We start from the raw sequence: 14,437 nt of genomic DNA, 5'->3' as shown, positions 1-14,437 counted from the left end.
TATTCGTCGTGTGGGATCAATTCGATTTCTAATCAAATTACATTCAAACACAATTTTTAAAACTAAAGGTAGAAAAAAAGTCAAATAAATTTGAATGCATCCGATTCGACTAGATTCGTTTTTACAAAAAAGATTCAATTCTATAATTTTGTTTCATGAGACATATAGGAATGTTATTAAATGTAACATATATTTAAGATAACAATAATAAAGCATCCAAAGTCATTCCAAACCATCATGCTAGGTTAATGGCAGGCATGAAATTAAATATAATCATAATTAATAATTAATCTTTTCTTTAAATATAAAGAATCTTTTTTGAGCAAAGAAGAAATATTTTGTGCTTTGTGATCATTTAATTTAAAATTACCAATCTGCAGATTGTATATAAGATTTGCTATTTTGGAGCCCTGTGCTATAAAGCTTTTCTTTTTCTTTTCTTTTTTCCAGGAAATTAGATAAGCTGATGCACTAATTATATTTTATTATATTATTATATATATATATGACAACTTTAATTTTAATTTTTAATTTTGTAATATTGTATTATAGGTTCATTGGACTTGACCCAATTTAGGGTTTATACATGTTGGGAATAAACAAGGTGATGGTGCACATGTTTCAACTTTGCCAAACAACCAAACATATCTCTTACAGAGTAAAATATAAAATAAAATTAAAAATAAATAAATAAATATTTTTCCAGAATTAATTCTTATATTATTAAACCACAAGCAGCTTTACTTATTATTTAAAAAAAAAAAATTCTTACAATATATGTAGTGTCAAAGAATATTCGATTGGCTAGCATCTACCCTAGGTAATTTGGTAATATTTTCAACCCTTAACAAGGGTACCTTTTGTAATCTGAAAATTACACAAAAAGCGTGTTTTGAAACTAGGCCATTTTCAAGGTAAAACGCCTTTTGAAAGTCAACATGCTGTACATACATTTGGGAAATTATAGTTTTTTTCATTTGGTCCCCATGTTCACAAAAAATACATTTGAACCCCTTGTATTTCAATAATTTAATACTTTTTGTCATTTTCGTTAATTTACTATCAGTTAAGACAGTCTTTGGCGCACGCTTGATTCTGTTACTACTAACGGAAAATTGATGGGAATGACTAAAAATGTTGAATTTTTGAAACATGAGAAACCAAATGTGTTTTCTGTGAACATGATGGACCAAATGTGAAATCGGTGCAAACTTGAGGGATGAAAACTATAATTTTCCCTACATACATTATTATGTACCAAAGAGAACTAGAGGAAGGATTTATAATCTCAAAACAAAAAGGGGAAATTGGTTAAAACTCTTTTATAAATATTTTGTACAGCTTAGATGGAGAATTTGGACAGAAATGTAAATAGACATTTTAGATGAAAATAATCTTTTTTTTTTCCAATGATGTTGTAGAAATTAGGCGGTCGACAGCATGAGGCTAGTACCGAGAGACAAAATAGTGGAGGAAATGTCATTTTTTGGAGCGAATGTAGTTTTAAGGACAGATGAGTAAATAGGCATTTTCAATCCAAAGTCAATATTTTACGTCTAAACTCTCTAAGTAAGCTGCCCGAGAGACTTTTAGTAAAATACAAAAATATAATTGTCCTTTTCTGGAAGGGTATTAGATTCATGGGTATTTAGCAAACTGCCCCAAACAAAAAAAAAACAAGAAATTAACCCTTTAAAGTAAGCTTAACCGAACGGGCTCTAAAACCAAAATACTAAAAATAATACATTTTAAACGGTAAAAAAAAATCGTACCGAAAATCGTATAAAGAATGAAAATATTTAACCTTGAGAGACCTCACTGTGGTAATCTTTGCTATCTATGGTCGATGAGGTTTTAAACACTCGCAAAATGCCAACAAAAGCCCTCTCATAAATATTTATAACCTAAAAAACCCAAATATTGTACACACACAATTAGAGTGTAATGTATGAAGACACGTCAGCATCAATATCCACAACCCGAAATCGAGCCATTTTCCTCGTCACCTTTTCCTCCATTACCGAAACTATCCTCAAAACCCTAAAAGCCCCACCCCGAAAGAAGAAACCGATATCAATTATCTCAAACGCTTTTTGCTTAAATTAGAAATCTTCAAATTTTTCGTCCAGTATAAGTTATTCAATTGTCCCTCGGCCTTTCTTCATCAACAGTTTCTCGAGTTTCGATTTTCAGCTGAGGTACTCTTTGATTCTCCATTAGTTCATGATAATTACTATTATCGGGATTCTCAACAGAATCCGACGGTTGAGAATCGGAACTGTGGTTGACAAAAACGGGGGAATTTTGAGCCTCGTCATCTACATTTGTTGTTCGTGCTGACTCAGCATCGTTGTTGTCAACTGAGTCGATGTATGATATGCCGTACCTCTGCTCATGAGTTAGTCCTGGACAGAACCCCTGCCATGCAGAAATGGAGGCTTAATTTATAATAACTTATAGGGTAAATTTTGCACCTAGACCCCTCACAGGTTTGGGAAATTACAAATACCTCCATTGAGGTTTGGTTCCAAGCAACAATTTACCCCATCTGGCCATTGACTAACCGAAAAGTGCTGATTTCAGCAAAAAGAATTGATTGTAATTGTTTTTTTACCCTATTTGTAAATCAAAAGTGAGGGTTTTGCTCAATAAGTACAATCTCTAATCAACGAAAAATTGAAATTCTAACTGTTAGTACAAAGAGAAATTACGACTCTCAAACTTAAACCATGGTTTTTATACTTCAAAAAAAAAAAAACCCGTGAAGATAAAATTGTGAGTTGTTCATTTGGGTCGGATTTGTGAATGAGATGGAACCTCAAGGGAGGTATATGTAATTTTCCAAACCTTAGGGGATGTAGGTGTAATTTACCCTAAACTAAACCAAATTTCTTGATATCAATAACAAAATACTTTTATCTTCTTCTCAACAAATTTAGACTTATGTCGTTGTACGAAAGGGGGTACTCTTTTCCGGAGCCCCCTTGCGGGATTTCAAATTTTATATGAAATAAAAGTATCTTTAAAAAAAATTAAAAAAATTAAAGAAATTATATTATATGAAGTTTCTGACCTTAATCAAGCCTGAGGAGGGTGACTTGTGAAAGGCGGGGCTTGAAAAAAAATTGGTGGCAGCTGTGCCTGAGAAAGAGTAATTTGTGCCTCTAAAGTCGTTTACGATGTCTGAAGAGTACGTTTCTTGTACCAGTTTGCCGCTTCTACAGTAGGCTCCAAGATATGAACAATTTTCACTTGCTAAAGATATTTGTGGAGTCGTTGGAATTAAGTGGCCTTCTGTGCTAAATATGTATCTGTAAACCCAAATTTGTTTCCATGTAGTGAGAGAGAGAGAGAGAGAGAGAGAGAGAGAGAGAGAGCATACAGTAGAGAAGTTAAGAAGAGTATGTAAAGCAGCTTACTTGTATGGACCATTCTCAACCAAGTTATCTGGGCCAGCAGCTAGATCAAATAGCAACCAGAGGTATTTCACCTGAAATCGTTCATACAAATGTAAGTGTGTGTGTGTGTGTGTGTGTGTGTGTGTGTGTGTGTGTGTGTGTGTGTGTGTGTGTGTGTGTGTGTGTGTGTGAGAGAGAGAGAGAGAGAGAGAGAGAGAGGCTCTGGTAAAATGGCCTCAAACGTGTACTTACAGTCTCGGCCAAAAAGAAGCTCTCCATGTGATCTTCCTGTTGATGAAATTCAACATCTGATATATGACAATATCCACAAGTGCATCGAGCTGCGTACTGCAAGCTAGCTAGCATGTCCCGCCCAGCATCAAGATAACTATACCAGTTTTCGGCAAAAAAAAAAACATTTAAGAAACTAATTTCAATGCCAGGCACTCAATTCTTCTTTTAAGGCTCTGTTTGGTTGATGGATTACGAAATGTGTAGAAAAGCAGACCTGGGATTTCGGGTAGCTTTGTACAGCCAATACGTGCTTTCGATTAACTCGGGACGGAGTGGATAGCTTTTCTGGCCTTGCTGAACAAGTTAAGACAATGTTAAATCAAAAACCCGATTCTCGCTCAATAAAAAAAAAGATTATAACAAATATGGAAATAAAGTAAATTACCTGAACATTGAAAGTGGCTAAATTGAAACCCTCTGGAGTGAAACCATACCGTTTCCAAACGCTAAAGAAAGCAGCATGTGTTCTAATTGCGGGCTCAATATCCCCGGCAAGAACCTTACACAATTATCAAACAATGCATTTTATTTTTTATTATTCTTTTAATTACGCACGATAATACGAAAATTTACCTGAAGGCCGGGCCAGAATGCCTGCAAGCTGTTGAATAATGGCCAAACAAGGGCGGCAGAATTCATGTTTACTTCCACATACCTACAGATAATTATAAACATCAAGATTAAGAATTTTATTTTATTGATTAAGAAGTGAAAATGAAGAAAGACGACAGTTTTTAGTCACCATGGATCGTTGTAAAGATAGACCATTGCAGCCCTGTAAGCTTCTTGGAAGATGAAAAGATACTCCTCGTCGCCGAACAATAAATAAGCCTGAAGTAAATTACATATAACACTTCAAAGATCACACACATTTTTTAAAGTTCTTTATTTTAATCGACAATAATTAATGTACAGACATGTCTACAGTTTGACAGAAAATGACGTGGACAAAAAAAAAAAAAAAAAATGGCATCATAGTTTCTCACCTTTAGTAGATACTCGTAAAAAGAGTCTATACTGGTTCCTATTCCAGCATCCTACGACACGGCAGAAAAATGCAGGTTAACATCTTTAAATATCAACTACAGACAGATCGTATTTAATTCTTGAAAAAGGGTACTAGGTCGAAGAAGTAACCTTTTGAGTCCATTCACCAGAAAAAACATCTATATGAGCACCAACTAGGTTAATTCTTGATCGTCGAGCCCATAGTCCTCGAACTGCATTCTTGGTCACTTGTTCAAAAACTACATCCTCACAAGACAAATATTCGAAAAACAAAATTAGCACCTTTAGGAAAAACGTAAAAAATCTCAAGACTGATATGTCACCCAACAAGAAGAAAATTAAAAAAAAAAACAAAAAAAAAATTTAAAAATTAATTAATTAATTAAATTAAATTGAAAAACAAAAGGCTATAAAAGAGGGAGAGAAAAATCAGCACACACACACACAGGTGATCAAAGACTGTATTACTGTATTACTTACTGGGATCGTTTGTCAAGCGGCTAAGCACACCAAATTCCAATGTTAGGGTCCCACCACCAGCTGTTGATGTTATCTACACAAACGAGATCGTCAAAACTTTCATACGCATAAAATAACATGAGACAAACAAGACGAATAAAATAGCTTTTAGAATCAGATTTATTTCAATTTCTATGGCTTGCCAAGATTTGGAGCTGCCATAACATACGAACAGATGTATTATACGAACATCTCTTAAAAATTATATATCCTAGACTATATAAGTTTCGGATAAATAAGCGCACTAAGAGGGTAAAGAGAATACAAAGAGGCTTTGCCTTGCTTTCATTTTCATCAACTCCATGCATTAGATTAACCGATCCAAAGGGAATTCCTGCAGCAAATATTATTTATAATAATCAGAAGAACCGGACACGACAACACCTTAAACAAAATCAAAGTTCGTCACGGATTGCTAAGTTTAAGCGTCTTCAAAAAGTAAAGAGTTAGATAAGTAAAGATATTATATAACACAGCACTAGCAAATCTGCGAAATTATACCTGTTGGAGTATCAAATGCAGGCAACATTCTACGAGCTAAATCCTCCGCCAAGTGAAGCAATTCATCATCGTACGAGGGTATCCTCATGCCCTGCAGTAGTAAAAGTTCAAAATACGGATGAACTAAAATCCCTTTTATTTTAATTTGAAATTGTCCTAGTCAACAAAACAAAACCAAAAAAAAAAAAAAATCATTTCACCATACAAATAGGAAAAACGATGTATACGCTAGATTTATTATAAGATAAATGGAACTCTATGGTGTAACCCTGTCACGCACCAACTATGCAAATAATCGTCTACCTGTGAAGTTATACCGTGTTATAGTCGCTCGCAATAAGATGAGCAGAAAGTAGGCCTCCAAGTATTCTTATTGTAGTCTCAAATATCGATACTGTCTTATTCTGCAAAATAAAGAAAACGAACTCCAAATGTAACCAGTCGACTTCAACTGACCAGAGTAATAATAGTTACAAGCATATACAGATGACTTGGCACATAACATAGAATAGAGACTTTGTACCCTTGGTCACTTTATACAGGATATAACAACAAAGATTATTTTAGAAACGGAAAATCGATCATTATAGCCAACAATATCAGGAAGGCAGAAACCGAGATAATTACTCGAAATAATACTGAACCAGGCAAAAATATATATATATATATGTATATTCACCGACAAGTAGTTTCCATGCAAAACAAAAACGAAATCTGTACTCACAATATCAAATCGAATATTTTTACCAATCCATTCAACGGAAGTAGTAAATTGCTCTCGATCACCAAGCAAAGCCAGTGTGTCCAGCGAATCGATCTGAGTACAAAAGCATGACATACTGAAAAGCTGATTTAAGTATAAAAACTAAAGATGCAAATAACCCATAATAAACATTGAGCAAAACGGTTGTTCGATTTTACCAATGTTAATGCATATCCTCCGAGTGTATCTTCACCTCCGCATGATAAAGGCTTCAATTCATCGCGTGGAAATGCGTGCTTCATGTATCCATCAAATGCATGATAAAACATTTCACGCACCTAAATCATAAAACAAAAAAACAAAAAACACCGAGTTAGTGACTGAAAACTAGTCAACCTCGTAACGGTACTTAGTTTAGAGATTCAGAAGGAAATAATCGAGTCAGCAAAACCAACGGCATTATCCTATTAAAATCAAAATCTTAGGTTTACCTTTCCTATAATTTTCCAATAGGCGTAAAAAGATACAACTTTGTTGGTTTGAAACCGAAACCGAAAACGAAATCGAAACACATTTAACCCCTCTCAAAAATCAAAAACATAAAACTTCCATTACGAATTCAAACCAACAAAATTCACACAACAATAAACTCAGAATACACACTGCTCACTTTAAACAAATAGCATTATACAACAATCCAGTAACCAATAGCAAACACTGCAAAAATCACACGCAAATTAAAAAAACAATTCATCCAAAAATATTTCAGAAACTATGTAAATCAATGGTAACCTCATCTCTGAGCTGTTTGGCTTCCTCCTTGGTTACGCCTTCAGCGAGAATTTCGGACACAAAAAAATCCGAAAAAATTAGCATAATTAGCAACAGAGGCTTCTTCGGAGCACCCATAGATCTCCCCGCAGTGGGTGTGTGTGTGAGAGAGAGAAAGAGAGGCGGTGCAATTCTGGTTTACGTCACAATGGGGCTGCAATTGAAATTGAAATGGGAATTGAAATTGAAAATTGAAATTGATAATTGGTTATCACCGGAGCTGAAAGTGAATACGACTGACCTCAGGGGCATAAACATAATAATGAATAGTATCGGGTACGAAATGAATTTTTGCAAGATTTTGTTGCTTCATAATCTAATTTCTAAATTAATTTGCCTTTTAATTAATAGGGATAAATTAGGGGAAACACCATATGGTAAGATCAAATTACCAAAATCGTCCTCAGTAATTACTAAAATATAATGGAAATTTTAGTAATTATATATGAGAATGGCCTAATTAGAGTTCTTTAATTTTGGGGTTCTTTGAATTACAAGGATTCCATTGATATCTTTGTTGACTATTTTGTGTGCATATACACACACTTCAAATAAAAGTTGCGAGTACAAAATACAATCGAATATAATGATGGGATCAGTTCGGTATTAATGGGCCGAACTCCTCATATTCAGTACCCAATAAATGACAACGATCGGAGTGGCCCAAAAGCTTGCTCAATAAGCCAAAAGTCCACCTAGCAAAGGTCATATGGCACATGTGCCGCCTCAGCGACCTGAGAGCTGTAGACTGTTGACCTTGACAAATTGTTCTTGATACGTTTAATATGAAGAAGAAGAAGGAACAAGATGAGGTAGGTGGCAAGCTGACCTCAAGCCCGTTGGAAGGCGCTCAATCCGAGGATTTTCTCCATCTCAAAAGCATAACGACCTCCTGAAATCCCTAGCACCCCTTTAAAAACTTGCTCAACTTCCCTAATAATGTTTGCACAGTTATAACTTAACAGCTGAGTTTGTGCAGATAACACAACATTCTCCTACTACATTACGTTCCTCTGTTACATAATCAACAACATTCGTACTTGGACACACTGAAGTATGGCAACTGTGCGTGCACTGGCACCCATTTTCTGTTATACAACAATCTCAATTTGGTCAACTGATAATTGTTGAGTCAGTGGCAGCATGTACCCAACATCATCATCATCGTCTAACAACCCCTCCCCAATATCAGCTATATTGTACGACATATTCGCAATGTTGCTCTAAAATAATATTTCATTTAGGACTCACAAAACCAATCAACTCTTTATAAGTGAAATTAATTTAAAAAAATTTTACCACAAAAATATCGTCAAACTTGAAAATCAGCATCACGAAAGTAGACATCGTTAAATAAATCTACATATCAACACGACTACATCAAAAGTTGGATGTAACAGTATAACATGAATCACTTAACACTAACAGTACATTCTCTTAAGAGAGAATTGGCAAATATGCTAATACAACTACATGTTACTACTCTGTAACATCACAAATTGTGGCGAATCAGAACAAAATTTTGAATCAAAATTCATCTCTCCGCCCACCAAAATGTTCAAATCTTTCTCTTTTTTTGAACTCTCTACAATCTTGTTCTCTCTCTTAAATCGTTAAATCGATGTCTACTTCATCTCTCCGTCCAAACCTCCACCTCAAAAATTCCAACAAAAAATATGAAAAATCTAGTACTGTCGATTGATTACTCTAATAGCCAGAAGTCGATGTTCCAGCAATTTTATGTTATTGATGGTGGGGTTATTATATCGAACCACATGGCCTATACAAAATGAGAAAGAAATTTGGGTTGTCATGTCATTCATTAAAGGTGGGTCCGTCATTTTTAAATTCAAGTTTTCAGAAGGGATTGCTGGAGATCCATATTGGTTTGTATACACGAAGACATAATTAAAGGGATGTCATTCATTGAAGGTGGGTCCGTGAAGTCATTTTTAGATTCAAGTTTTCAGAAGGGATTGTTGGAGATCCATATTAGTTTGTATACACGAAGACAGAAGACATAATTCAAGGGATACCAACGGTCATAATTCAAGGGATACCATCTCTTGAGGACCGACACACGATGACAATTGAAGGGGAAGATATCTTCCCTTCACATCAACTATGGCGAGATAGACTTTTTATACTACAATTTTAATGGATCGGATCATGGTGATTGATTTAATCATACGATTGTCGGTAGCTCTCTAGATCATTCTATAAAATTTCTAGGTACATTATAGAAAGAGTAAATTACAAGCACCCTTCAGGTATGATCAAATTACAAAAAAAAAAAACCCTTATGTTTGGATAATTACATCTACTCCTCAACTATGAATCTTCTTACATTTCCACCCTTGTGGTGTTAAATTCAACATAACCATCTAGATTTCGTGGAATGTTCTAGTTTTTACTCGTTTTGTGCAAAAATACAGTTTCTGATGCACCACAATCTATATATACAAGCCAAAAAACACGTCTTATAATCATCAAACTTCAAAATTTGGAGCTCGAATGGGATAAAAACGGGTCCAATATTGAAAATATTCCATATAATATAGAAGATTCCACTAAATTTGAAACCGCAAGGGTAGACGTGTAAGAAGATTTATAGTTGATGGGTGGTTGTAATTACCCAAACAATAGGAGGGGTTTCGCAATTTAACAATACCTCAGGGGTGGTTGTAATTTTTTTTTTTTTTTTTGTAATGAATGAATCGCAACCATATAGGTGCATTGAGTAAACCTACACTCTCGTATAATAGCTTGCAAACTATACGAGATAAGTAAACTAATTAATAACCACGATTAAATAATAGTTTCTCTCGGTCCCGACTCGGTGAAAACGTGCTAAATTATTAACTCGATAATTTAATAATTCGTTAAATTAATAGAATTTCCCTAGTCCCAACTATATTAATTTATAGATGTTTAACTATATACATATATATTTGCTATGAAAATTTACAATATGAAATATGTTTGGGCATGATATATAAATCTCATAATCAATTTTGACTCATCAAATATAATCCCTCTAAATTATTAAGATTTCAAGAATCCATATGAAGGCCTAAAAAAAAGTGTGCCTGATTTCTTTTCAACTCAGACAATATCAGTAATTTCAAACAATACAACCCAATGTTCACATGAATGCGGTACCTTGATGATAGAATATTACTAGTTTAAGATTTGAATGTAAGAAAGAACTAATAACTGAAACTGGTAAATAACATACATAAAAGAAATGCCAATGTCAAAACAAAATTTGTCGAATATTACACAGCCAACTACTGTTGCTTTTTCTTCTTGGGCCTCCTCTTTCTTCGAGGTTTTCTGACATCTGCGTTGGAACTTAGGTTACTGCTATTTCCGATGGGCAAATCGACCGGGAATCTTTTTAGGTTACTGCTATTTCCGATGGGCAAATCGACCGGGAATCTTTTTAGGTTACCACTCTTTTCGGTGGTCATATCCACCGGAAATCTTTTTAAGTTGCCGCTCTTTTCGGTGGTCAAATCCGGTGGGACCCACTTTCGGTTACTGCTCTTTTCGGTGGTCAAATCCAGCGGGACCCGCTTCGGGTTACTGTTGTTTCCGATGGTCAAATCTACAGGGCCTCTCTTTTTGAAGGAAGATTGACCATTGCTAATGGATGTATTGGTCAATGGGGATATTTTTTCAGCTCTATTATACGATGACTTCTTGTCTGAAGATGCTGCAAATCTTGATTTGTCTTTGAACGAACTTGAAAACGTCTTGCGAGATGGAACGGGAGGTGGCATTGGAGCACGAGCTGAAATCTTTCTCTAAACAAACACAAAATTTTAATCAGCAACGAAATTAAATAAAACTTCAAGAAATATAACTTCAATAAGCAAAATCAAGAACTAAATTGCTAACCTGAATTACAGGTGGGGTTTTACCCAAGACACTGGAGGCTTGCTCCCTACAGACAAACGAAATAGTTTTTTGATTTACATATAATTACCATTGATCTAATGTAATGGAATTAGTAAAAGAATGGACATTTCTGTGCAAAAAAAAAAAAAGGAAATGTAAAACAAAATAAATAGTCAGGACAAGTACCTTGTACTTTTGTCTGTCACCTCATCGACAGCCTCAGCTTCATCGCTGGAGCTCTCGTTTAAGAAAAAATCATCGTCGCTATGATTCAAGATCACATCATCCTCATTTCCTGTTTCTGTTAAGACAATTTTCAGATATTAAGCGTGACGAAAGGAAAAAAGAAACAACAAATAATAATGTAATAAGTCGAGCATACTGTCCCTCTTCAACATATGCCCATTATTGATCTGGTGTTAGCAATTTGGAATCCTTCAGCAACTCATGAAACGAAAATTTGCTATTGGAAGACACATGGTTTATGCATAGGATAGCTATTAATTTAGACTTTCTTGATATTTATGACATTTGACAAGAGAGAAAACCGAGAAAATTCTCAGACGAATTCGAGTTTGTATATCTAAATAAATATCTCTTTCCTATAAATAATTGAGAGGCGAAGAAGTTAAAGTAAAAATGATTTCTATACGCTAGAAAGAAAGGTTACCTTCCAACTCCTTCCCACTTGCTGCAGCAGCGACCATGTTTGCCTTAATTTGCTGCCGCAAGTTATTTCTCTTCTCGACAATTTCTGTCTTGTCGCCTCCCAGAAATAACGAAACGTACTTCTCAGTTTTTGGGAAGAACTGCAATGCAATTTTCAGAAAATAGACGATTTAATAAACATTACTTCCAGCAGTTAAACATGCAAGCACAAAGCAACCCCACAAAAATTCTTGAGAGAGAATATACCACACGAGGAAAAACAAGAAAATAAATGTAGAAAAAAATAAAAACATTTTTAGTTTACCTTCACATATTCAAGATCTTCTTTCAGTTTCGAGAGCTGATCAGCAATTTCCGCTTCTTGGGCCTCAGCAGTCGAAGTGAGCTGCTGCTTTTCCAACCGTTTAATCTTCCGCTCGATCTTACTTCTCTCTATCAGAACAAATTCGAACAATATTGTCATTCACAAAAATTTGTAATATTATCCAATATTATCAAGCAAGGAACATCTGAACTAAAATACAAATGAAACGACTGATCTCGATAGGGTAAAAATTTACCGAAAAATCTTATCTTTTTGGTCCGGAGAAATATTTTTCGCTCAACAGCCACACGATTTTGAGTCTCTTGCTGTTTCTTGAGTCCTTCCAACTTCGTTGTTAGCGCCTCCTTCACTTCTTTCGGCAATTCCTGCATTTAATAAACTTGAAATTGACTAAAAGCAATACGCATAATAGAGAATAATCATATTGAAGAAACACAACAAACTATGAATCGAAACCAGCTTAGGATTAAAAACCAAAAGAAACTCGAGACAAACCAAGTTAATGGATTGAAAATATCTTGTTTTAGTGTTCATATCATTCACTTCACATAATTCCTAATTCAATTAGGAGGGCATTTTATTTCACCCAACTCAAATTTTCATCAATCAATCCAACTACACCTCAATTAAAACAAAGAAGAACATATAAAATTCAGAACTCAGAGCAAATACAGTGGTACCCTACGCTGCAATATTTGCACATCGCACCAATTCAGCAGCACCCAATACCAAACTTGACCTAAATAACCTAGCCCCCACTTTCTTCCGCGTATGCGCATAAAATTCATATATATACATACACATTATATTACAAACATAGATGTATAGCTGCGTGAAATTAGCAAAAGCTAAGAGAGTAAGAGAGCTGAAAAATACTTTGCGGAGCAGCATGCGTTCAGTGGAGCGTATTTGGTTTTTGAGAGAAACGGCTTTGGATTTTTGGGGCTTGGATTTCTTGTCGACGGCTAGGGTTTTGGTCCGCCGGTTCCCTGCCGACTTCTTCCGCTCGGCGGCGGCGCCGCGCTTGTCGTAGCCCCCGTGCGCCATATTGGGTTTTATTTTTCCCTCAGTCTTCTGTGTTTTCTATATACCAGTTATACGACGTCTTTTTGACTGTTTTCCTTTTCTTTTCTTTTTCTTTTTTCAAATTTATTTATAATAGAAGGGCAAATTACGGACAATTCCTGAGGTATGGTCAGATTACGAAAAAAAATCTTTTTTGTGTTTGGGTAATTACAGCGACCCCTTCTTTTTAAATATTTTTACATAAAATTTATGTAATACGGTTATTTACCGAACCAAATTGTATAATCAGTTCGGTAAACGGTATGAAATGTTGGCGTACCGAAATTTCGGTTCGGTTTTACCGATTTAACATTCCTAAATTTACCTCTGGAGGGGTATTTTCGTAAGATAATACATAGTTGAGGAGGTGGTTGTGATTACCCAAACAGGAGGGGGTTTTCGTAATTTGACCATAACTCAGGGGTGGCCGTAATTTGCCTTATAATAAAATACAGTAATATAATTTTTTTTGATTTTGCAAGTTAAAAGGGCAAATCTGTAATTTGTAAATATCAAGACAATGTTTGGAAGCGTTTTGGATGTTATTTTGATTTCATTTTGAGGAAATATGTTTTGAGGTAAGAATTTGAGAATGAAAGTAATGTTTGTTTGTATTTTGGAAGGAGACAAAATACACGGGTAATTGACACTTTGCACCCTCGAATTACATGTCCTTGGCACTTTGCACCCTTAAATTAAAAAAAATAGTACTTTGCACCCTCTAATTAGTATTTGCTTGGCACTTTGCACCCTACTACACCTTTTTGCTAAAAAAATGACCTACAACCGGTCATATGGGTTTCAAGAGAAGCAACTTTGGCCTTTTACTGCAACTGGGTATATTAGGATGAAAAAAACGGATTCAAAGAATTCCTAAGAAGAAGCTCTAATATTTTTTTTCTTCAATCCTTCCAAAATAAATCTTATTTTGCCCTAATATGCTAATTTATTAGCTATAATTCAAGAATAGTTGGAGAATCTACACAAGAAATCAACACTGAAATGCTTTTAGGTAAAAAGATTATCTAAAATTTTATGAACTGTGTATGCTGATATACATAGGGATTTTATAATTTTCCTCCTCTTCTCTTTTATGAGTTCATTATCAATAAAAAGGGCTCTTCTTCTCTTTACCTAATCGGTTTTTGAAATTTTGGCAACAACTCTACTATGAATATTAGTGAGAGGCTATGGGGATTTATATGGAAAATGTTCAGTGCC

The 14,437-nt window shown here is 34.8% G+C and overlaps 2 protein-coding genes across 3 annotated transcripts; both read right to left on the bottom strand.

Moving 5' to 3' along the window:
* Positions 1-1,684: 1,684 nt before the first annotated feature.
* On the bottom strand, positions 1,685-7,531 carry LOC105962897 (Glycosyl hydrolase family 47 protein). 2 transcript variants are annotated; one of them, XM_012987239.2, is made up of 17 exons: positions 7,216-7,531; positions 6,642-6,761; positions 6,445-6,537; positions 6,038-6,124; positions 5,721-5,811; positions 5,498-5,553; positions 5,181-5,253; positions 4,830-4,939; positions 4,679-4,729; positions 4,435-4,523; positions 4,266-4,347; positions 4,078-4,191; positions 3,907-3,986; positions 3,651-3,786; positions 3,420-3,490; positions 3,074-3,311; positions 1,685-2,418 (listed from the first exon to the last, which is right to left on the bottom strand). In XM_012987239.2, exons 1-17 carry the CDS (start codon positions 7,330-7,332, stop codon positions 2,140-2,142), a joined length of 1,887 nt encoding a protein of 628 aa, XP_012842693.2. In that variant the 5' UTR covers positions 7,333-7,531; the 3' UTR covers positions 1,685-2,139. The 2 variants fall into 2 exon arrangements, with proteins under 2 accessions (XP_012842693.2, XP_012842694.2); XM_012987240.2 differs by having other exon boundaries at positions 6,445-6,559; positions 7,216-7,412.
* A 2,816-nt stretch (positions 7,532-10,347) lies between these two features.
* Positions 10,348-13,278, bottom strand: LOC105962898 (rRNA-processing EFG1-like protein (DUF2361)). The gene is made up of 7 exons (XM_012987241.2): positions 13,028-13,278; positions 12,387-12,516; positions 12,131-12,258; positions 11,828-11,966; positions 11,344-11,458; positions 11,158-11,203; positions 10,348-11,063 (listed from the first exon to the last, which is right to left on the bottom strand). The coding sequence occupies exons 1-7, from the start codon at positions 13,196-13,198 to the stop codon at positions 10,545-10,547; spliced, it is 1,248 nt and encodes a 415-aa protein (XP_012842695.2). The 5' UTR covers positions 13,199-13,278; the 3' UTR covers positions 10,348-10,544.
* Between the last annotated feature and the right edge of the window lie 1,159 nt (positions 13,279-14,437).

Source organism: Erythranthe guttata, chromosome 7, assembly GCF_056151865.1.
Source record: "Erythranthe guttata isolate IM_541 chromosome 7, IM_541, whole genome shotgun sequence".
Classification (NCBI taxonomy): Eukaryota; Viridiplantae; Streptophyta; class Magnoliopsida; order Lamiales; family Phrymaceae; genus Erythranthe; species Erythranthe guttata.
This window is presented reverse-complemented; position numbering and strand designations above follow the sequence as displayed.